This window comes from Sinohyriopsis cumingii, chromosome 2, assembly GCF_028554795.1.
Source record: "Sinohyriopsis cumingii isolate HCF-2022 chromosome 2, ASM2855479v2, whole genome shotgun sequence".
Lineage (NCBI taxonomy): Eukaryota > Metazoa > Mollusca > Bivalvia > Unionida > Unionidae > Sinohyriopsis > Sinohyriopsis cumingii.
In genome coordinates, this window is record NC_142962.1 from 108,716,870 (window position 1) to 108,742,690 (window position 25,821).

The 25,821-nt window shown below is 35.2% G+C and overlaps 1 protein-coding gene across 1 annotated transcript in view; it reads left to right on the forward strand.

Annotated features, from left to right (window-relative positions):
• LOC149805593 (cleavage and polyadenylation specificity factor subunit 2-like) overlaps window positions 1-25,821 on the forward strand; it is a 412,425-nt gene that overhangs the window by 312,299 nt on the left and 74,305 nt on the right. The window contains exons 14-15 of the mRNA XM_089950230.1: window positions 7,094-7,148; window positions 18,328-18,361. Of these exons, the coding sequence (XP_089806356.1) occupies window positions 7,094-7,148; window positions 18,328-18,361 (89 nt within the window). The remainder of the gene's footprint in view (window positions 1-7,093; window positions 7,149-18,327; window positions 18,362-25,821) is intronic.

Sequence of the window (25,821 nt, forward strand, 5' to 3'; positions counted from 1 at the left end):
AAAATGGGTTCCACACAATTAACTTCTGTCCTCTGCCATATAGATACCAAAGTTTGTGAATGGCTTGCACATGAGGTAGAGAAGAAGCCTGTTAATTTTTGGACCAAAAGGTCAAAAGTCAAAGCCACAGTGGTTCCACAAAATAACATTAGTTCTACATTTTGTATCTTAAATCTCAACCAAACTAAGTAGATGACTTTGGATTGAGGGTGACATAGAGACCTGTTGATTTTGGGGGTCAAAAGGCCATGGTTGTTTTGTTTTAAAGAAAAGTGCATTTTACAGAATAACCTTTGTTCTAGAGTGAGTTTCTTGACCAGAACTTTTGTGGATTCATGTAGTTTGCATTAAGGACAGTAAATATCTCTTTAGGTTCTGGGGATTAAAGGTTAGAGGTCATGGTCATAGTAAGTCTAATTAAAAAAAATAATGGTTTCTACAGAGTAAGTTTATTTCAAGACATTCATACTTTGAACAAAGGTTGAGGTCTTTGGCACATGTTGGTCAATATTGGCAAAAGTCAATCTGGTCCTGCTAGTGCGTATTATATATAGGGTGATGTGTATGTTAGGCCACTTATTACATGCTAGTGGTTTGGTTTGGATATCATTATCTAGAAGACGATCAACCACATCTAGTAAATAATAAAATAAAATATGACATTAATGGATGGAATAACAAAGATTTGAGTAGAGATACAGAATAGAACAACACAAGCCCCCATATATAAAATATAACAATTTGATGAATTACATAAACAAAATGAAATTAAACATGACATTTGAATGATTCACCTTCTCTTAGAAATAAAATACCAGATTTGCAAGAAATGCAGTTAGACATTCTGTTATACCAATAAAACAAATTTTGTCATGAAATTAAGTGAATGATTGAACTCAATGTTCAGCATGCCTGCATAACCTGGTTGCTTCCGATCCTTGCAAAGTCAGAGTCACCATCTCTCTCTCTCTCTCTCTCTCTCTCTCTTTGGGGGAGGGTAATCAACCATAACTTGGTTCTCTGCTCTCTTTTCCCACTGTATGGTGCATATTTAGAGCTGTGTGTGTGATTTGGATTTTAATGTAGCTTTAACAGTTTTTCAGGCATATCGCTACCATGTCTGCATTGTGGCAGTTTATAGTGATGTCTAGCACTGGGGCATCATGCCGCAGACATGTAACATGATGTCCCACCCAGTCATATTATCCTGACACCAGGCCGACCAGTGCTAACACTAACCTCTTAATGCTGAGCACCAAGCAAGACAGCTGTTAGTACCATTTTTGTAAGTCTTTGGTATGAATCAGCTGGGGATTGAACCCATGACCCCCCATATCCAAGGCAGATGCTCTTCCCACTAGGCCACCGGAGCGGTGTATATGTTTAGCTATTTTTTCCCCTTAAAACTAAATACATAAATCTACAACCTATATATTTTTCAGGCATTTTTACTTCTAAGCCCCACACTTGTTACATAGATATGATCTTCTCATAATTCAACAGAAACTGAGGCTAATATGGGTCAGTTCACAGCCTGACAGGTGATACGCACAATCCTATATCAAGAAAATGAATGCCTCTCCCTAGCAGTTAGCCTAATTCCTAATTGGACTATTACATAACCTAGACTTAATGAACTAGTACTACACCATTGGGCTATAAATCACTAACAGGACTAAATGTCAGTTGGCATGTACTGATTTCTCAGTTAAGTTAAAAGAATTCACAACTTAATTGCATAAATGAATTAATGGAATTCATGTCTTAGCTACCTTACTTGATAACTAGCAATTCATTGATGTAATATTTCCAAATATTGTAATATCAGTTCCTAGAATACATGAATCCTATTAAATTTTAACAAGTAAATTTTAACTATTTGTTCAAAATTCTTATCAAGGAAATAATGTATGACATTCTTAGAATAAATAAGACATATCATATTCAACATTAATGAATACAAACAATTAACTTTGGAACTCTTCAAAGGAAAATTGATGCTTGAATTTAAAACAAATTCAGCATATAATTATGCTCATATCACAATAATTGCATGAGATTGAGACTAACCTTGTTCTTTCCAAGACTTGCTTTTCCTTATTCAGCCAAATCTCTTTTAAGTTCTGTGACCCTAAAACTTCCAAACACCTAACCCTTTGGACAGTTTTAATGAGAAAGGATACTTGCTATTTTTCATTGAGTCAACTCCTTGCCTTCCCCTACAAACTTTAACTGACTATTTTGTGAGGGAAATTACTTAAAACATTGAATTTTCCCTGGGATTCTGGGTGCAACACTTGCAAAATAATTTGACATATTCTTTTGAAAAATAAACTCCCAAGTAAATGCCGTGCAATTGTAAGGAACAATATATGAAGGATATGTGCATGTTTCTGGGAAGAGTTGGATAATAACATTAATGATTAAAATCAAATTTACTATGAAATACATTTGTTCCCATCAGTTATCTGTCACAACACCTATATTTGGTTGTAATGAATGTTTTGTTAATGAAAGTAGTGTAAATGGTGTTTACGTAAATATAAATAGTAGGCTTTTCAGACAGAAAATAACCGTATTTCTCTTTATCCCTTTTTAGAAGTGCTACTGGTATATTGCCAGTAGGAAGTTCAAGTTTTTTACTTGAGAAAAACTGTACTATTTTTGTAGGTATTCTCCTGATCAATCACTTTCAGTAATTGAACATCATTACATTCAGTTATAACTAGCTCAACATCATTACATGCAATTATAACTAATTGAACATCATTACATGCAATTATAATTTATTGAACATCATTACATGCAATTATAACTAATTGAACATCATTACATGCAATTATAACTAATTGAACATCATTACATGCAATTATAACTAATTGAACATCATTACATGCAATTATAACTAATTGAACATCATTACATGCAATTATAACTAATTGAACATCATTACATGCAATTATAACTAACTGAACATCATTATTTGCAATAACAGTTAATTGAAAATCATCACATCATTACTTTTAATTATAGTTGATTAAACATCATTACTTGTAATTAGAGCTAACTGAATATCATTTCTTGCAAGTTTAGTTACTTTAACATCATTACTTGTAATTATAGCTAACTGAATATCATTACTTACAATTATAGCTAATTGAACTTCATTACTTGCAATTATAGCAAATTGAACATCGTTACTTTCAATTATAGCTACTTCAGACAAAAATATTCCAAAGCAAGAGAAAATGTTATTATTATACAGGAGTGTTTTGAGTTCTTATCAATGAGTTTCCATTTCATAACAACTCATTATAGATATGAGTGATTGATATTTTCAACTTTTGACAGCTAGGCAAGTTTGTAAGACAAGTTACTCCCCAATAATGCATGTTTCTCTTAAGGATGGGAGCTATGTGTGCAAGGAGTCAACAGAAATTGTTTAGCTGAACATTCAGTTTTGATCTTGTGCTTTATTCTTCTCCCAAATGAAATTCAAACTCTGGCAGAAATGTTAAGGATACATTCAATAAGATTTTGTATCGACATCATTCAGGATTTAAGCGACATGGTCAAATTTAATTAGTCTGTATGAAATGACTAGTCAGTCTTTACTCTCGTTTTAGAAGATAGTTTGTAGACACTAATTTGAAAGTTGTGTTTACTATCAAATATAATCTAATTATAGGATGCTGTTTACCACTCTCATGACATGATTGTTTTGCTCATATTTCTGTGGAAAAAAAAACACTTGCAGCATTAATTTGTTTCCTAGTGATTTTGCCTGACAGTCGGTACCTCGAGTTCACCATTAAATTGAACTCTTCAATAGGAAAGAAAGATCCAAACTTTTCTATTGATTTTGTATTTAGAAAGGCATTTGGTATTATTTTAGTTAGGCAAAAGGGTTAAATCTATGATTCAGGGATATTTGGCCGATGACACTTGGTATTTTCTATTGGTTCATATCATAATTTGATGGTGGAGCATATTTTAAGATGTGCATCCATCCATCATCTCTGCCAAGTTTGCTATTATCTACCATTAGCAAACATTGTAAAACAGCTTACATCAGAGTTTTTAAAAATGCCTCTTTTGGATCAAAATACCCAAGATCAGTGTCACTGATTTAAAGAGGAAAATTTGTTTATGCACAATAACATTAGTGCTGCATCACAGATCTGGACCAAACATTCTATATGGCTTGCACTTGGGGCAAGGAAGATGCCCATCAGCATGAGTTTCAAAAGCCAAGGCCACTGTAACTGAAAAAAGAGTGCATGTGATTTAGATTTTAACATAGCTCTGACAATTTTAGTCATATTGCTACGATGTCTGCAGTGTGGCAATTTATGGTGATGCCTAGCACACCCAGTCACATTATCCTCACACCAAGCCGACCTGTCCTAACACTAACCTCTCGATGCTGAGATGACTTGGCCAGGATTTGAACCTGCAACCTCTTGCATCCAAGGCAGACGCATTGACCACATAGGCCACCACAGTGGTAATGGAAGAAGAAATGTCTGCTGCACAATAAATTTTATTTTATATCACAGACAAGGACTAAACTTTGTGAATGACTGGCACTTGAACTAAGAAGCCTAGTTGGGGATGGTTTCTGCACATAAATGTCAGTTTTTGACTATGTAACATCATCAAAGTTTGTGGATGGCTTAAACTTTGGGTAAGATAAGAAAAAGAAGCTTATTGATTTTATTGCCAGATGAGTCAAACAAGTTAGATTAAGTCAAAAAGGTATACAAGTCCAGACGAAATGATTTGTTTTCAGTAAATTTAGCTCAAGACTGCATACCTTGACTATAATGTTAAGTTATTCAAGACCAATGATGCCAGCATGTGCCTACAGAGAAGACTATAGAAAATGTTTGAGCATATAATATGTCATTCACAGTAATCTTGTTTTAAATATGAAAAAATGCTTTTGGTTCTTTTATATTTACATGTACACATGCAGTTCATAATATTAAATATTTATAAATTAACATTAGAAATTATTTCATCTTCTGATTCAGATTTTTGTGTGACTTTGTCTGCAGTTTTCCATATTCAGTGACTGAATCTATCCATCATGTTCTATTAATTCATACCAAATTGGATTTTTTCGATGGATAGTCAAATCATTTCTCCAATTTTTATATTTAATTTAATGCACTTAGGTGTTTTAGTCTTGTACCAGCCAGTATGCTGCAGTCATTACTTACTGTTGATGTTACTTACACAATGGGTTTAAATAGCAACCCAAATCTGTGGTACAAAAGTTTGGATGGTGGGTGGTGTGAAAGTCTGTTTAGACAGTTTCACTTGGCTGGTGTATCTTTGATTGAGTGATTTTCCATGAAAAAGTCATCAGCATATTTACAAATCACTTCTCATGAAGGATCTGTTTCTTTGTGGGTTGGTTAGTTATCATTTATTGTTGTGTTCAATAGGAAATTGTGCACACAAGGCTGTGTAACCAATGTAACTAAACCATCAGTCAAACAGTAGACTACATACCAGGTAAATTGCTGAATTAACAACCTGAGAACATGATGGTGCTGCCATGTGGACATATTTAATATATCCAGGTGGGCCACTGATAATTTGGCCTGTGCTGTTGGTGCATTGATGCAGCTCAGACTGAACCCTGAGCAATTAGAAGACTCTGAATTTAAAATAATGACTGGACAAAGACTGAGGCACAGTCATTCAGTAGTATGTGAGACTGGAACTACAATACAAATCAAGCCCAAGAGTAACAGACATATTTCAAAGAAATTGTTTACCATATGTACACATGTACTCGCTTTTAAGACAAAAGTCCAGCTGCAAACTGCACAGACCCACATCTGCAATCACATAATACAACAACAGATCTGGGTCTTAGCCATTTGTTAGAGGTAATCAGTTGCATGAAGAACATAGACCCTCATCTACAGGCACATAATGCTATGACAGATCAGGATCTTTATTGTTAGCAGTTTGACTTGTATGTAGCTTTTAGTGTTGGTGACAGTGTTACCTAGCTCATAATTTAACACACACACACTCTCTCTGTCTCTCTCTCTCCCTCTCTCTCTCTCTCTCTCTCTCTCCCTCTCTCTCTCTCTCACAAATCATGTAGAGGAGAAAGAAGAATACAATACTTGCTGGATGTAATGGACTGTGACTGCAGAATAAAGCCCATTGTATGCTAGAACTGATTATTCACATATGCAATTCACTTGGAAACATTTTTATATAAGAAGTATATTTGATGGCTATACAGAATCAGTTTTGTATTTTTAATGCCTTTCTTGCACACGTTTGTTCAGAAACTTTTCTTGCTATACACTTTTCTGTGCTACTCCCACTGCTAATTACTGCACATGAAGATTGCTCTGCTTTTCTTCTGGCCATTCATTGGTTTCTTACATCTTGATTCTGAAGAAGATTTTGTTGTGATAAAGCATTGTATAATTATCACTTCCTGAGAATCTTAACTCTGAAGGGACTGATATTTTTGTTTCAAATGAATTTTCCAATTTATGAGTCTGTTGGTTTATATTTTCATTTATAATGCCACTGCCAAGTCGGTGGAGGAAGCAATGTACTCTTAGTTTTAAACACATCTCTCAGTCCCATCACATTGCATCACATCCTGTCAGGCCCATCACAAATTTAATTTCTGCTCAGTAACATTTGGAGGACTTGATGGATTAAAATAAAATTGGTACGAGCTTTACCTTATGAAGCCGTAGAGCAAGTTTAATTTTCACCATTTGCCTGTAGAATGTTATGGAGTTATGGTCCCTGTTTTAACTCGCACTTTGCCCTTCAATGTTTTTTCTGCTCAGGAACTTCTGGGGGACCTAATTGATTGCAGTACGATTTGGTATGAGGCTTAACATTAAGAAAACCCAGATAAGGTTTGATTTTAACCATTTTCTGGCAAAATTATATGGAGTTAGGATCCTTGTTTGACCTTGAACATTGCCCTTAAGTTGCATCATATTGGCAGGGGCTTCTGTTGTACATGGAGACATTTCTAATTCAGGCATGTAGGTTTTATTGTTTTCTAATTAATTCAGATTTTATTTTGCTTTTGCAGACCTGAAGATTACATAATCCTGGATACTACCCCAATGGATGAAGAAATGGCAACAGTAGGTATCATTCTGTAGTAGAAAAAAGTATGATTTTTTTTAAGGGACACAAGTACTTTCCATCTGCCCTTGTTGGTCACATCCCTTAAACAGCTATGTCTTACAGCCAACATGTTTGATTTTTTTCTAACTGTTATTTTTTCCACCTGAATTTTACCACCCTTTAACAGCCACCTCATATGATTGTACTATTTTTGCATCACCTAGGTAGCCATTTAACCCTTTACTTGATGCAAGCGTCTTTGGACGCCTCTACTCCATTTGCATGGAAGCACCTTTCGACGTCTCTACTCCATTTGCATGGAAGCGCCTTTTGACGCCTGCTGTAAACATCAGCCATTTTGAGTTGGTTTTCATAGCGCCACCTTCAGGGAAAACTCCCCTATTAGATACTACATTCATTTCTGCGAATGACAATTACGTCAGATCACGTGGTCGCTGTTTATGCACTGGTCGATATCTGCTATTTAAAGTAACTGGGTCATAGTCTCCACTCTACAAAATGGCGGTCGCAGATTTCATTCAGTACTTACAAAGTTTTCACGATTAGAATCACAACTATGAAAGATTCAATAACTTAGGTAAAGGCTCTGATATTGATGTAGGCAGCAATTAGTTTTTATAAATTATCAAATTCAGATGACTTAGTGATGTAGACGCAGACGAAAAACATGTAAATTTCGAGTATGGGAAATGGCATCTATGGTTGGTCACGCAGCCTCACTGACTTGACAGTGAATGATTTCTCTCAAGATTTTAAAGCACATAAAAAATTCTTCTGTGAAAAATAATTACACAGCTATAACAATCAGACTGTACTCTTAAATTTTTCCACATATAATAGATGTGTACCAAAAATGTAAAATGGTGAAAATTGCTGTTAGACGTAACATACACTACATTGCTTAACAGTTCACAGGCAGGCCTATGCGTATGCTGTCGACTAGGTAACAGGTGTTCTATTTATAGCGCACTGCACTTTGTCACTATGCTCTATGAGGTAAAGGGTTAAAGCCCTAATGCTGCCATTTATCATAAATTTCACCATTTTACCATTCATCCAATCTAACTAAAGTTTGGAAGGAAGGAAATGATTGTTTAGAAAGGCATCTGACATAACAGTTCTTTGGAATAATCAATATGTTCAGTGTCACTGACATTCAAATATTCAGTTTAGAATTAATAGGTGCCCCTCCTTAATTCAATCACAAAGTCACTCGTAATTCGGAGTGCCCCAAAACTAATGGTGTGATGCTTTCGACAAATTTCATTAGTGACTAATCTAATGACAATAACATTCACATGTGAAGCACAAATTGTATAAAGCAGATATGAGGAGGAAAATGTGCACATTAGAAATAAGACCCAGGTGAATACTGGTGATTAGCTGGTGTGCTGGAATATACGCTGAAGGGCAAACTTCGACTGAAGACATTCCAACATACCATGGTTCTAGCTTGTTATGTTGACAACAGTGAAGTCATCAATTCTTGTGTGCCAGCTTTTGACTGAAATAGATTTATCCATGGATATTGCTGGTTGACATTGGATTAATTTGTACATATGTGGAAAATGGAGGGATTTCCTATGCAAAGGCCATTATATTTGCAAGACTGATGCCCATATTTACCATCAGCTTTGTTTTGACTTAATGTGTACATGCACAAGGACAGGAATGTCGCTTCCCAGATAGATAACTTGGTTGGAAATGGGTGTCTAATACAACCTGTTCATTGTGAACACTCATAACCAATGGTCATATATCTAAATGAACCAAAAATAAAAACAAGCACCAAAACTTCATTTTTTTATTTTTCAAAGAAAATGCCACAACATTATCATGTAAGTGGTCTTTATTTGCAAGCAGTGATATAATGCAACCTCGATTGTGTATCCCTCTTTCATATAGCATTTAACATGCCAGGCACGTCAGTACATAACAGATATTAATTTTCTGGGCACGATAATTCAGAAAAATGATAAATTATCAAGAGGGGCCCCCGAGTGGCCGAGTGGTCTAAAGCGCTTTCCGCTCACCTCTGTCTGCATGGGTTCGAGTCTAGGATTTGGCCAATGTTGATATGTGAGAAAGCTTGCCAGTAGCTTCTCGTGGGTCGGTAGTTCTTTCCTGGGTTTTCTAGGGTTCTTCCTCCACCATTAATACTGGCCGCCATACATAGCCTATCTTGTGCTGAAAAATGGCATTAAACCCATCAACAACAAATTATTAAGACAGCATGAAAACTATTTAGTTTCTCACATCTGTGAAATTCAGTACATAGGTATCACTTTTCTCAAAGCAATTACATTTGTTGTCAGCATTACAATTCTGTGTTCAAGTTTTGGCAAGTCCTTTAGGTTAGGGGAGGGTGGATATACATCATTTCATGGGTCCTAGGTGAGACACCTCATTCAGCAAAAACTTTATTTAGTGCTTTTGCTCCTTATCTGTTTCATCTATTATGCTTTGTCATTAGGTAACGCAAAGAGTAACTTGTACTACCATTCTGATATACAGCTTAATTATCCTGAAAAAGAATTGTATGTAAGTAGAAACTGAACATCTAATTTTCTACATTTATCCTTTTTCTGAGAAATCTTCTAATTGTGCTATAACTAAAAACAAAAATGATTGGCAGTAGGTAATGTAAACAAGACGAAAAGCTCAGATCTTTGGAGGAATCGAAATTACATTCGGAATTTGCCTCAGTGCTATTGCTTTAAACACATAGAACCAAGATAGCGGCTTCCAGCTTATGTAAGTCAATGCATTAAATCCATCTGAAAAGGAGAAATGAAATTGAATGTCATGAAAACTGAACAGTGATTTGTTTTAGATTGGATTCATTTTAAACTTAGACAATTAAGTACAGTTAAAATAAAAATACTGTTTGGCCACATATAGGAGTATCTGTGACATAATATGATTGTATTTCATTCACTAACATGGCTTACTCAACCCAGCCTCACATGATCATAATCTGTAATGAATTGTACAGTGAAATATGTTCTTTGTGGGAAGGTGTCCTTTAAATAAAGGTTAAATATGTCAGTGAAATAAAGGAAATGGATTTAGAAACAGTTAATCGTGAACATGTATCCTTTACATGAAGGTGTCTGCCAAATACAAGTTTTATTCCTGACAAAATTCTGTAACTTCTGTTATGCTGGGTTCTCCTACTAGTCAGTAGAGAGGTACCATTATTCTTTCTTATAAATGGAGTTAACCTGCAAACAACAAAGATCCTGATGTGCTGTAGCATAATGTTTCTGCAGATCAGTCTCTAGTTTGTTCTACTGATTACTTCTTGCAAACCGCACAGACCCAGATTTGCCATCATATAATGCTTTGGCAGATCTGGGTCTGTGCAGTTTGCAGTTGGAGTCATTTTATAAGTTAGTATACACCTTGTAAATGCAATATGCCCTGTTGTATTTCAACATGATAATTGTCATTTGACCATCACAGTGATGTTTCCAAGCATTTCCTTGAGAACCTAATTAAGTACTGTGTTTTAATCTCCAACTTGTGCAAGGATTGGCTGCATTGTTGCAATTAATTAAAAGTTCAGATGAATTGTATTATCAGATTAATTAGTGTTTGGTATCATCTAAACTAAAAGGATAGGTGAGCTGCATGAAAATTTTACCTGCTTGAGAACCAGTGGTCATGTTTTAAGTCAACATCATCTCAGCTGACTATTTGAACACTGTAAGTAACTAACATAATGGAAGTATCTAACATTAAATCAGTAGTTGATCATACTCATTTGCAGGTGTGATCAGTGATACCAAGGACCCAAGCAAAAGGTGCACTATGCGAATGAAATGCTTTGTTTCGCAAATAGGGTTCATTCAGCAAGTTAAGAGTTTAAAATTCATGAACTGGCACATGTAGGTTGGCTCAAGGATATACAGAAATTTCACTATAACTTGCATTGTAATCACAGCAGTGTATTTTTACTAAAAGAACATTGAGGAAACTGAACTTTGACATTTTTTTTCTCTAAATAAAGGTAACACTTTTTTTAAACAAAAAATTGTCTCAGTCTGAATCTACATAAACACTAGTATATATCCACCTTTTCAAGCAAATATCAGTGACATAATACAAAATGTTTTCACTGGTACATGTGTGATGTATGTTGAAAGCACTTGGATTAATGTTTTAAACATTGATCCACAGACTGGATATATTGAAAATATAGTTAATTTACCAATATATAATTCAGTCAGTTTTGCCCATCACCTCTGCAGGGGTATAGGCCAACCACAAAAGATCGCCAGAGGCTTCTGTCCTGTGCCATCCCCTCGAGGTGACCCCAGGTGTGACCCATCTTAATGATGTCTGCCTCAAGGTTGCGTCGCCAGGTGTTTCTTGGTCGGCCCCTTCTCCACTTGCCTTGAGGGTTCCACCTCAATGCCTTTCTGGTAATGTTGGTTGGCAGCTTACATAGGGTGTGTCCTATCCAACCTCACATTCTCTTATTGATCTCGTCCTCTATTGGAAGCTGGAGAGTTCTCTGCTACAGGTTGGTGTTGCTGATGGTGTCTGGCCAGCAGATCTGGAGAATTCTTCTTAGGCAGCTGTTGAAGAAGGTCTGAACTTTCTTTAAAATCAGCTTGGTGGTTCTCCATGTCTCTGCTCCATACAGTAGGACTGACTTCACATTGGAGTTGAAATGTCTGATTTTGTTAGTCAAGGAAATTTCTTTGGAGCTCCAGGTGTTCTTGAGCTGTATGAAAGCTGCTCTCGCCTTTCCAATCCTTGCCTTGACATCTGCATCTGTGCCACCCTGCTGGCTGATATTGCGTCCAGATACGTGAAGGACTCCACTTCTTCCAGGGGACTTCCCTGCAGTGTGACTGGGTTGTTACTGACAACTTGAGAATCTTAGTCTTCTTGAGAATCTTGGTCTTCTTGAGAATCTTGGTCTTGTCTTTGTGTATGTTGAGGCCAACCTGTGCTGATGTGGCTGCCAGTATGTTGGTCTTGTCATGCATTTGCTGCTGACTGTGAAACAAGAGTGCTAGGTCATTGGCAAAGTCCAGGTCCTTAAGTTGACTCCACAGTGTCTATTGGATCCCATTTCTCCACCCGTTGGAGGACATCTTCATAATCCAGTCAATGGTGAGAAGGAAGAGAAACTGTGACAGCAAGCAGCCTTGCCTCACACCAGTCCGCACTAGGAAGCTGTCTGTGTGCTGTCCTGCATGATTGACTCCACAGGACATTCTGCTATAAGTGTTCTTGATCAGGTTCACCTACTTGGTTGGGATGCTAAAGTGGTGAAGAAGTTTCCAGAGTGTTTCTTGGTCCACACTGTTGAATGTTGTCTCCTAATCGACAAAGTTGATGTAGAGCGAAGAATTCTACTCTGATGATTGCTTGACTATTATGCGAAGAGTAGCTATTTGGTCCATACACGATCTGTTCTGCTGGAAGCCCACATGCTCCTCATAACTGTGGGTTGATGGCCTTCCTTCATCCTCTCCAAGAGGACCCAGTTGAAGACTTTTCCTGGTACTGACATAAACATGATTCCTCTGTAGTTGTAGCAGTTGCTGAGGTCACCTTACTTTGAGATCTTGATTAGGTGTCCCTCCTTTCAGTTAGTCTGTATTTCTTCTTACTCCCAGAACTTCTCAAAGAGGGGGTATAGTATCTCCACTGAAGCATCTAGGTCTGCTCTGATGGCTTCTGCTGGGTTGTAATCAGGTCCAGCTGCCTTGCGGTTGTTCAGCAGGGTGATGGCATTCCTGCTCTCGTCTCTGGTGGGATTGTCACAGCTTATGGGGAGATGTGCATTGGCTGGGTGGATTTCTGGGAGATTTAGTGGTGCTGGCCTGTTCAACAGTTCTTCAAAATGCTCTGCCCATCTATTCAGTTGGTGTTCTGTACTTGCTATGGTCCTTCCCTGCTTGTCCTTTACAGGTGTCTGTGTTTTGCTGTACTTGCCGGACAGTTTCTTGGTGATGTCGTACAGCTTCTTCTTGTTTCCACTTCCGGCCGCTTCTTTTGCCTCTGCTGCCAGTCCTTCAGTGTAGTTTCTCTTGTTTATCTTGATGCTTCTTTTCACTTCTCTGTGGGCATCAATGTACTTTTTGTACCTTTACTTTATTAGTTCTTGTCCTACTGCTGTTTACTGCTACTTTCTTCTATTTCTGTTTCTGGATTTTGCACATTGTTTTGGCTGAAATCCATTCTTTCTGCTGGTTCTTCATGGGACCTAGTACTTTTTGGCATGTTGATTTTACTGCCTCCTTAACTTTCTACCATCTGTTGTTCGCATTGTCTTCCTCATCTTCAAGAAGCTCTTGTAGCACTTGGTACTTGTTGTTAAGCATCAGTCTGTATTCTTTAGTTTTTGCATCTTTCAACAGGCTGATGTTATACTTTTTCTTTTCTTTTGTGCCCATCCAGTTCTTCAGCTTAAGTTTCAGCCTTATGACAACTAATTGGTGGTCAGATGCCACATCTGCTCCTCTTTTCACTCTCACATCCTGCAGGGATCTTCTGAACTTCTTGGCTGTGCAGATGTGGTCAGTCTGATTTTCTGTCACATGGTCTGGTGATATTCACGTGTTCTTGTGGATTCTTTTGTAGGGAATGATTTTACCCCCAATGAACAGGTTGTTCAGTGCACAAAAGTCTGCCAATCTCTCCACATTTTCGTTCGTCTCGTCCAGGCCGTAGATCCCCATGGCTTGTTTATATCCTATGTTGTCTGACCCAACTTTGGCATTGAAGTCACCTATGAGGATGTTGATGTTTTTGTCTGGGAAGTTCTCTACTATGTTCTGTAGTCTGTTGAAAAACTGGTCCTTATCTTTTTCTTCGCCATCATTTGTTGGAGCGTAGCACTGCAGGCATTCGTCTTTATTTTCTCCTTTCTGGTCCTAAACATTGCTTTGAGGATTCTGGCCGGTGCCAATATGATTATTAAACAAATTTTAACCGCCCATTACACTCCATTCCTCGCACTGTTGATGTCCGTCTCTTAATTTTTCAGAGATCCCTTGATAACTCATTCCCTTAATTATGCTGCAGTGAACCTCTGTGTTTATGTGTATATGTGTGCACGTGTGTGTGTGCATTTGTATTTGGTGTAAACCGAGGACATTCGTGAGATTACACACCAACATACCAAGGACACACCTCCAAGCGAGGATGTCCTCGGTTGGAAAAATGGTAAAATCTTGCTTCTCCCAACTATTTTAGCCTAGAATAACGTAAAATCATGATTTGTAGTAAGGTCCCCATTTACATGCTTGGTACTTATTCGCAATTTTGGAGTGTATCTTTCTTCCAAAACTGGTGATACGCATGCCCATAATCCATGTCCTTGATTGACCAGTGGAAAACTACACATTGCAAAAACATATTATCTTCCTTTAGATCCGAGCATCAGATACCAACTACTTAGCTAAACTGTAAGAAGATAAGCTGGTGCATATAAAAGTCCTTGGTATTTTTTATTAATATTTCATGCACGTGAGACAATATTTTTGGAAAACTCACGAAACATTCATACCATACACGTCAAATATATTCAAATAAATCTACGACATGTACGAAAGAAGTACATCAAACTGCTATTTGAAATATGCATGAATTCACTGTAGAGTTGTTCTGAAATTGCCTAATTATCCAACCCATCTGTAAAGTTAAAACATCCTGTTTGTGGCGAGATTTTACATACAAAGATATTGAAAAGACATCCTTGACATGCAAAATTTTTTTTATGATTATTAAATCTGCCTCTATTTCATCATTTGCTTACTTAGTATTCAAACAGGAGAGAACAGATATGAATCAAGTAAAAAAATCATGTTACGTTGAGATCGAATTATCACTAACTGAATTTGGAAGTTACATGCACATAACTTCAGTAAATATATAGAAAGATATATATATATTATACAGAGGTCAAACTTTTATCACCAAGATGATCAGTCCCAAAATGAAACGTTTAATTACAGCAATATGTTTTTCATTATCACACTCTTAAGACCTGTGCCTAAATGTGCAGGCAATCATAAACTGTTGAATGCATCCAATGTTCTTTTAAATGTATATGCTTGCTTCATTTGGTGATTTGATGACTTTGCTTAGCATATCATGAATTATATTTGTATCAATAGTTCTGTTGTAAATAAAGTCTTATTAAAACAACACACAATATGTAAAAACAATTTGTCAATATGTATTGCTTTCCCAAATTTAAAGAGGTTTTTAACAATAGCCAAAACGCTCAGGATGTTCTACTGGACCAACTTGTATTTATAACTTAACAGAACATTTATTTAGAGCTGCTTGTGATGACGTTGAGACTGTAATATTTCTTACTCATTTAGTCTTTTTTCAGTATGTTTTATACAGAAGGTGATGCAGAATAAAAACTTTAAAACTTCCAATCAGCGATACAAAACACCTTTACATGGTACATCTACCTTCAGTTAACAAATGTATAAACTAAGTGATTTGGAAGGTGAACCATGAGAGTGTTGCACCATTAAAGTATATTCTTGTTCATTCATGGCTCCAAAACAATAAAACTGGATAAACTTTTTGCGAAAAGGTATTAGAAAATTATCCCCATCTACTAACTATACATGCCTGTACTCTCATAGAACTCTGTTCTTCACTTCTGCAATTGCTGAACTTTAAAGCTATTTAGGTTTCAATTCAGTTAACTTAGATAAGTTGTTGTTTGTTGTTGCTATTGTTATCAATGTTTTAGTCTATCATTATTCTTTGTGTTGACATTGAGATTGAACACTACACAGATTACAACAGAAATAACGATTTATTCAGCCAAAGTGACTTGACAAATACAAAGTTTCCGTGAAATACACAATATGGGTAACACAAACATTCGTTCTTATTTTCAACTTTACATCTGCACATGTCCGAGAGAGAGAGAGAGAGAGAGAGAAGATTCGTATGCATATTATGCAACGAAGATATTACTCTATTTTGTCAAAAAGCAAATAGTCATTGCCGATAAGGTGAGTTTCCAGCCATAAATGCTTAAATCCAGCCAAATAGTATTGTTATCAGCCAGGGGTATTTGCTTGACCAAGTGGTGTCAAACCCTGGTGCGATTCTGCTAGAAGTTTACCCCAGATTTCCAAAGACTTCAATACAGCTTCAGTTATAAATTAGAAAGCCTGATGCATCCATTCTATACATAAACTTTTCGCTAATCAATGCAAGACCACAGGTTTCAAAACTTGCCAAATATCTATCAACCACACATCTGCATGGTTTCTCTTCATAAACTTTCCATACTATCAGCAGTTCATGCCGTAGAAACTATACAACTATCCTCTAACACTATTTTTACTGCGCCACCTTAGGCCAGTCAATTAATGGTTTCAAGGCACATTTCACCAGTACAAATGTGTCACATTTGTCACCATGGCATCATAAACAGTATCTGCTGAGTCCCTTCTTGTTCATTCTTTTGTGTAATTTACCAGTCTCCTACTATAAATACTGCCACTGCAGTCACACCACCAATGTACACCATTAGGTTTTAATAGAAACTATATTACTCCAGGGACACTCATGCAGTTTTGACATGAATTCACTAAAAGTCAACCATGGAATCATGGAAACTCACTAACACTTCACTCCGTTAGTACCATTATCATGTCTTTATTATGACTTGGCCTTGGTTCCAACCCATATCCCTGAGCGGTCATATGCAAATATGTCCTTGTTGGTCATAATGTACCAATGTCCACGGTCTCCGTTATTTGGTCAAATAGTGTGCGTCCCTAGTTTGTATGGATTATACAGAATATTTGTGTAAACATGTGCATCCTCACTTGCATTGCTAAATTTCGTATTCCTTAGAATTGATAATGAAGTTCCCTCCTTGATACATCACCATTTGCTATTAATTTACTGCCTCAAACAGTATTTCTTTTCGCTCTAACATTGCCAGAACAAATGTCCTTGGTACAGGGTTTTTATACGCAAGTCCTCGGTATCCACCAAATACAAGAATATGTGAGTGTGTGTGTGTGTGTGAGGGAGAGAGAGAGACAGAGAGAGAGAGAGCGATGATACCAAAAGTAGTAGATAATGGAGCAACTAAGTGCTCCAAAATGTTCTTTCCACTCCAGATTCACTTTGTACATGTATATAAATATTCATTCACAAGCTAACATATCATTCACCCAGGTGAGTGATATTAGGTCCACATGTGTCTCTTGTTTTGCTGATATTTTCATATATTTATCATTTGCCATTAATATTTAAGATGATTAGTCATTGCAAATTAATTATCTGTACTTGAATATTTGATTATAAATATGTTTAGACACTTTGTTTAAAGAAACAAATGCCACATAATTTTGTTATAAGTGGCTTCAGGTAACCTGAGCTCAGATTAGCATGGGAGTCATGTATTTGCCTAAATCTTGTAAAATTGGAGTGGGTTTATCTTCAAAGATGGGTTAAGATAAACATGGTAAAGGATCATTTAAATGAATTCCTTATCATCAATTTAGTATTCTTGAAGGCTTTCTTAGATGCTATAAATAGTCAGTATGGTATCAGAATTACTGAATTTTTTTAAACTTTCTCAATCATTTCAGTATAATTTCAGTAAATCCCATTAAGATGTTACTACTTGTGTAACAAGATGTGCACCATCTAATTAAGAACCCAATAAGATCCTTGAAGAAAAGATATTGTTTGCAGAAAACCTATTAAGAATTGCATTTGTCTCACCATTTCCTTTGATGGATGAGTCTTAGTTGTAACATTACAACTAACTTTATCACATTACCTGCCATGGCAACAGTTCATTACAATGAACAAGGATCTTAAAAACAATGATTGATTACCTTGAAAAGGGTTGGCATTTTTTTTTCGTTTTGAAAATTAATCATCAGGCAAGCCAATCAAGTAATCAGGTTGAAATGATGATGAAAGCTTAAATTATATGTATCTTCATTTTATGTGTGCTACAGAAAAAGGAATTTAAAATACACCTTATAAAGAAGTGGATTTTGAGGAATTACATTGAACAGATTGATATGTAATTATTAATTATCACTTCTTTTCATCTTAAATCAACTCGTTCTTTCATATTGACAGCTAAGGCAGGAAACTTCTGTTTTGAAATTTGTTTTCACTTCTGCTTATGATATATTCTTTCAGGAGAAAGGAGCCATTTCAGATGAATCAATGCAAGGTATTGACCTTTTGTTTTGTGATTTATACCTAACTTCTTAAGTATTCTCATTGTTGAAACCAGTATGGTCTGACCTTTTTTAAAGGAGGCAGATCTTAAAGGACTGGTGGTTTGGGGGTTTATTTGGGGCTTTTTAGATGGAAGGAAAGAGGAACCAGCATTAACATATATTTGTCCCTCTATAATGACATTTTTGGAAGCCAAAAAAAATTATACTGCCTCTGTCACGGAATATTTTGCCAGTCTTAGTTATTTTTTTTACAATTTACAGAATTATATTACAGTTATTATTATTATCATTTGCTGTGATTATGCATCAGGCTTTATGATCATATTTAGATTAATTGTGATGGCTGATATTTGGCTCGGCTTTGAAAAACCCACAGGTAGAGGAAATCATGAAAGCATTGGAAAGCATTGTCCTTCTTTATGTAAGGTTGAATCTATCCAGTCCTGAAACCAGGAATCAAATTCAAAACCACAGAAGTGTGTAGCAATCAATTTACCGCTGTTATTCTTGCCACAGTATTATTATTATTATTATTATTATTATTGGTGATATTCAATACCAGATATAATCATTATTTTCAGGAAATATTTAAATGTATGATGTTCTACTTTTTCTCCATATTCTTCAGTTATCAGCATAACCAAACATGTCAACATCTCTACCAAATTTTGTCACCATTCTTTCATCAGCAGAGTAAAAGTAATTTCTGTTATCAGTAGCAAATCCGAGACTAGTCCCAGTAAACCAAGTTTCTCCTCAAGTTTTGTTCAACTTCAGCATCTCTTGCCAAGCGTGAAGTTAACTGTGATTCACTTGGAATGTTATTTTTGGTCTGTGGGAAGATTAAAATGACATTTCATTGATTCCTTGATTATTATCACTTAAATATTTTTAGATCCTCTAATAGAAGAAGTATGAACTTTCCATGAAATAATTTATAGCCTTTTGTCCAAACTTTTTTGTTCCTTTGCTGTACCATATGCTGTGATGTTGTTCAAGGGTCCTGTTTTAAGATATGCTTTGAATGTAATAACAAGAAAATATATTTTCCCTTCCTCCCACCCAGATCTGATGTCAGTCCTTCTGTAAACATATCATCAAAATATCAGTCCGAGAAGATCATTTTCATTTGTTAATTTATTTACGTCAAAAAGAAAATGTCACAGTTTGAGTTTTCCTTTATGTGGATCATTTTATCATGCTGACTTACCCTTCATCAAGCATTTTTTGTTTAAATTGAGCTCTTATTTGAAATTTTTCTGGTTAGATTTTGTATAACCTTGCACTTGGGTTCTTACCCCACACAGGTGTTACCGTAAGTATTATTGCTGAGAATTATTTTTTAGGTAGGTATTTAATAAAATATCCCTACCTTATCACATTTGATTTGCAAACTCATCTGGATTATGTTTATTTTTTTAAAAATAAAGTAACAAATCATAATAATTCACATTTCTTGGAATAAGACTTGTCAGATACTTATCATGTCACATGCCAGTTTTTCCCATGACGTTTGTTGAGCTGTCGAACACTAGTTGATTATTGGAATTAGTATTACCGGTAGATAGTATTCCTTATTATTATCCTTTTTATTGCAATCTTATCAAGTTGGGTTGTTGCTAAATTAGTCATCTCCAGCTCTCAAATCAGATTGGTTGACATTATCTTTTTAATTATCTTAAGGATTATTTGGTGGTTTTATTTTTTTTAATAACAGCAATTACTTACGCTATTGCTCTTGTGTAGATAATCTATTTTAGTGCCGAAAACTCACTGTCTGTTGGGTGTGAATGCATCCTCTCACAGAGTGGAGAAATATCAGATTGATCTTTTGTACACCACTCTGTATGTTGCATGTGCCGATGGTAGATATTACCTGTCATTCTTTTTCATGGATACCAATTATGTAGACCTTTCCCAAAACTATCACCAAGGAAATTATGCCTGATGCAACTTACCACAAATAAAGTGGTCTCCTTCTGCAGTTTTAATTAGTTTCAGTTTAGTTTCAGTGTTACATTTGTCTGTTCCATTTCATTAAGGAAAAAACCATCTGGTAACCTTTTCCCCCTTCAGAACATTGTTTTTTTTAAGTGGGAAAGATAATCCAGTATTGGCAGACACATTGTTCTCTTTACATCACACTTGCGGGGGTAGACAATTCTCCTATTACAGCTAACATTTCATCTATGAAAGTGAGAAAGACATCCCAATAAGAAATGACTGTACTGTTCTAAATCAAGAAATAAAAGTAGCTCCAAAATGCATTGTGTAACAAGTGAATCAAATATAATAAAGAGTACATTCTTGAATCCTGTTATAATAATAATAATACTAGTTTTACTCAAACTTTATGAAGGCACATACAAACTCACATTCACAAACATATGAACCTTGTTTTCTTCCTTCAGTCATTACAGTTTGGGATGATGTTTTTTTTCAGCATTAGCATCACAGAAGTTCATCACTTAGCATTTACATGATCCTGATGATTGGCCGGATTTGTGCCAATTACTGTGTGTATCTCCAGAGAATATGACACAATAATTAAAAATGTCAGCATGTGTAATACATTAGTTACACTGGAATTTTTATGACTCTAGGTCTTAGACTATGAACAGAAAGAAATGAAACCAACAAGTTCAGTAACATCAATAAATACATTTATTTTTAAGTTACAAAGTGAAAATTTAAGAGGAACTTAAAATATTGTGAATTAAATCCCAAATAATCCTAAATATCCTATGACAAATCCAAGAGAGAGAAGGAGAAGTAAAGTACAATAAAAATCAAGCAATTCTGTTTTTCTAATTTCCAGAAAAGTGCTGTTCCCTGCATAATTTCACAAATTTTACAGAATCATTTGGTGATGACAAGAACTGATAAGAAACAATGAAACTTCTTAAACGTCTGATCATTCTCTCTGTGATATTGACAGTTATTCGTTTATTTATATCAAGAATAAAATTAATGAAATATGGAATTTAACTCAAATTTATGCATAACCTGGCCACATTCTGTAAAGTAATCGTAAAAACCAGATCATATTTATCATGTGTAATGTGTAATTGGTTTTTCAGAGACCAGAATGGTTGTACAGTATTGTTCCATTGGCTATAAATTTTTTAGCAATATTTGATGCTTAAAGGAGAAATTATGCAAAACTTGACAGTGACATGCATTGAACCACATATATTTGGAATGTATTCCACACCTAGTCATTGTATAGACAATGTCTGGCTAGCTTAAGTTGCATATAACCTGTACTGTATATACTCAATGTACCGTATCTGCTCACTTACAGGAGCTGCAGACTGCACAGACCCAGATCTGCTATCACATAATGCACCTGCAGATCTAGATCTGTGCAGTTTGTTAGGAGTAATCAATGGAACGAGCAGCATAGACCCTGATCTTCAGGTGCATTTTATGTTAGGGCAGATCAAGATCATTGTTGTTTGCAGATTGCCTTGACTTGTATGCAGGTATATATGATATATTGCAAGCTACGGTAGTAATGGGCATGTTCCATGCAAATAAACACATACCGGTAACTCTGTGGTGCAGTCTTATGGTGCAGTGATGTGATGATGGCTTATACTAAATTCTAAATTAAGTGAAGTAAATTATGAAGCAAATTCCAGAAATGAAATTCACTAGTATCACTAGATCTATCTTCATTCTGGTGTCAAATCTGGCCCATGTGATACATTGCTCTAAAGTAGATGCATGGTGCATTTTTCTTATAACATTTTGATCTATTTATTTTAAGGACTGTATATTTTGTAACTTTATCTTTTTTCTTATACATTTAACAGTTTTAACATATATATGTTGTCTTTTTTCTTGTAGTGCTTAATATGTATGTTTATTTACAAGGTTTTATCTTCCTAATAAAAGAAAGTTTGACTATACATGTACATTTTTTTGGATTTCACATATTACCATATTTTTTTCTGTCTTTTTTTAAGAATTTTTTACAACTTTTTACATTTTGTCTTGTTCTCATATACATCTGTTTGGAAGGGTTTATATTCCCAAATATTTGTGCAGTTCTTGACTTTACATTTTCAGTACAGTTTGTACTAAACTTTTAATTGACATGACATATTTTTTATTGGTACCATATAGTTTTAAGTGGTACCATATAGCCATTTTGTGCTGATATGCTTTTAAAATCTAATACATAAATACTTTTTTTCCTAAATTTTGTATGCCATTCTTTATATTTACATTTTTAGAACTTTGCTTTTAATTGGCACCATAAGGTCATTATTGTGCTGACGTGCCATTAAAAGCTAATATACATTTGTAGATACCAGCATTGTACAGATTTACATTTCATGTACGTCAGTGATCAGTTCAGGTCAAGTGGTGAGTCCGTGCACAAGGTACGTTACTCAGATTGCCCTAATAGTGTTGCTGTGCCATAAAGCACCAAATAAAACCAATTCTTTCAGTTTATATCTTATGCTCATGAGTAAATGACAACTTCACCCTGTATAACACCAGGTACTTTTATGGTCAGTGATTGTTGCTGTACTATTTGAATGATCTTGAAGAATATAACAATGTAGTTCAGAGAGGCTTGGATAAACATATTTATTTTTAACTACAAATTGGGCCATATAAAAATAAGCAAGAGCTAAGAAATACTATTAACTGGGTGATGTTAATTGAACCAGAAGCACCCATCAGAAGTCTGAAATATAAGCGTGTTTATGAAGTCCTCTTATAAAGTCTGATATGTATACCAATGTTGAACCAGAAGCTCTCCTTGAAGTTCCACAGAAGGGGTTTATACAAACTTTTGTTCAAGCACAACTCAAACTTGAAGAATGCATATATGTTCATGCATTTACCAAAAATGTTGTGCTTTTGATATTGAAGGAAAACCTATTGATTTGGGGATCAAAGAGTCCATTTCAAGATCACTGTGATGAGAAATAGGTAGTTGGCATGTTGTGTATTGTGCACTTCTTGCAGTGGTCTAACTCTAAAGCCTGTCAGTGTATCACAGCCTTTTACATACAGTGTGAATAGGATACAGCTGATGAATATGAATTAAAACCCATATAACAATACATTGATTCAAGTTCACTTTGTCATAAGAACATGGTACCTAAAGTGCGATGACAATTATAGCACTTCTAAAACTTTACTTTGTAAAAATACACCTCAGATAAAATCCATGTGTACACTAATTTGAGAAAAAAGGATTTAAAAGAAAAATATCCATAATTATTTGTGATAATTGGGACAAATCGAAGATAATCTCTCATCCTAAAATGCCAGAGTTGACTCTGAACAAATTGCATGCAATAATTGTTGAGCTTTGCTATAGTTTTAACCATTTTCAAAGACAAATTACACTAATAATTGTTGAGCTTTGCTATAGTTTTAACTGTTTTCAAAGACAAATTGCATGCAATAATTGGAGAGAAAAAATTTGACACGACTGGAAGATTAGAAAAGATCATCCTAGGTCAGAAAACTACTGGGCCCTATCAAGTAATGGTCCATTAAAGTGGTTTAAGAGCCATCAAGAAAATATTAAATGGGCTAATTTTTATCTTGGGGCTAAAAGAAACCATATTTGAAATTGGTCATTATAGAGACGGCACTAAAAATAAATTTCATTCAGCTACATTTGTATTTTTCAGCACTTAAGGGCAAACAGATTGTCATTCCTTTGAATATCCCTAGATACTTTTTTTTGCCTTACAAAGCCATATTTGTTTTACAGATTTTTGCAATGATAGCATGCAGTAATGTTGTTATAGCCTTTTTTAAAAGAATAATTGCACAGATTTTATAAAATATATCATGCAAATAGGCAATAATTCCTAATACCTTTAAAAATGCATCTCTATTTAAATTGCATGCAATAATACTTTAGTTTCAGCTACTGTATAAAAAGAGCACTTGCTCTTACAGGTTATTAAAAAAATTATCACCTGAATGGGAGATAGTTAGTTGAGGTAAGGAATAAGCCTATCAGTATCATAGTCATGTTTTAAAGAGCTAGGTTTATGTCAAATTTTCATTTGGTATTTTAAGGATTTTACTCTTTTTTTGCCTTTGTCTTTGTTTTTGGTGTCTATTTTGAGATGTTTAAACTTACTAGTTATATAGCCAGCATAGTGTTGATATATGCCACTAAACCCTACACAAACGTGCCATTAAAACCTATACATATCTGCCTATATAGTGTTGATATATGCCACTAAGCTCTACACAAACCTGCCATTAAAACTTATACATACATATATATCTGCCAGTATAGTGTTGATATATGCCACTAAATCCTACACAAACATGCCATTAAAACCTATACATGCATGCATATATATCTGCCAGTATAGTGTTCATATATGCCACAAACCCTACACATTGTCATTAAAACCTATGCATATATATATATATATATATATATATATATATATATATATATATATATATATATGCCAATATAATGGCAATATATTCCACTAAAGCCTACACATTATGCCATTAAAACCTATACATACATATCAGCCAGTATAGTGTTGATATATGCCACTAAACCCTACACAAACATGTCATTGAAACCCATACATACAAACATAATTACATATATAATGTCTGGATCAAACTTTATGTATGGCTGGCATTTGCTGTTAGAAACAGTCTATTGATTTGATCAAAGTTCATGGTCATTGAGTGTAAAAGGAAACATGGTTTTTGCACATTAACATTAGTTTTATATCATATATCTGGACCAAACTTTATGGATGGCTTGTATTTGAGTAAGGAAAATGTTTATAAATTTTGGGGTCGAAAGTTCAAAAGTCAGAATCACTATGGCTTAAGGAAAAAATAATGGTTCTAGATGTCTTGTACTTGGAGCAATTTAAAAGCATTTTTTTGGGGGGGGGGGATCAAATTTTCATAGGTCATGGTCACTCCCTTCTACAATAAAAAGTCACTTCTCAACCAAGTACCCTCACCAAAGTTTGCAGCTGGCATACACTGTTGATAAGAAAGCAGTCTATTATTTTTTTAATACAAATGAAAATGGTAATGGTCACTGTTTAAAGGAGAAATTTTGGGGAATAAATACAACTTTGGTTCTAGACATATGCCTTGATCAAAGTTGTAGAGAACTTAAACTTATGGTATGGAGGAGGTGTGTTGATCTGGGAGTTTAAAGGTCAAGGGTTAAGGTGATAATTGATCAAAGAAAATGGGTTTTTGCACAATAACTTTTGTTCTAGAATAAGTTCCTAAACCGAACTTTGTGGATGAATCACATTTTAGGGTAATAAAGTATGTAACAGATTTGGAGTCAGAAGGTTAAGTTTCATGGACATGGTAAAACTGATCAGGGGTCATGCTATCAGGTGAACTGGGAGACTTGAGTCGCCTAAAAAGCATAAACTTCGCTTTCTTCTGTTAAGAAAGCAAAAAC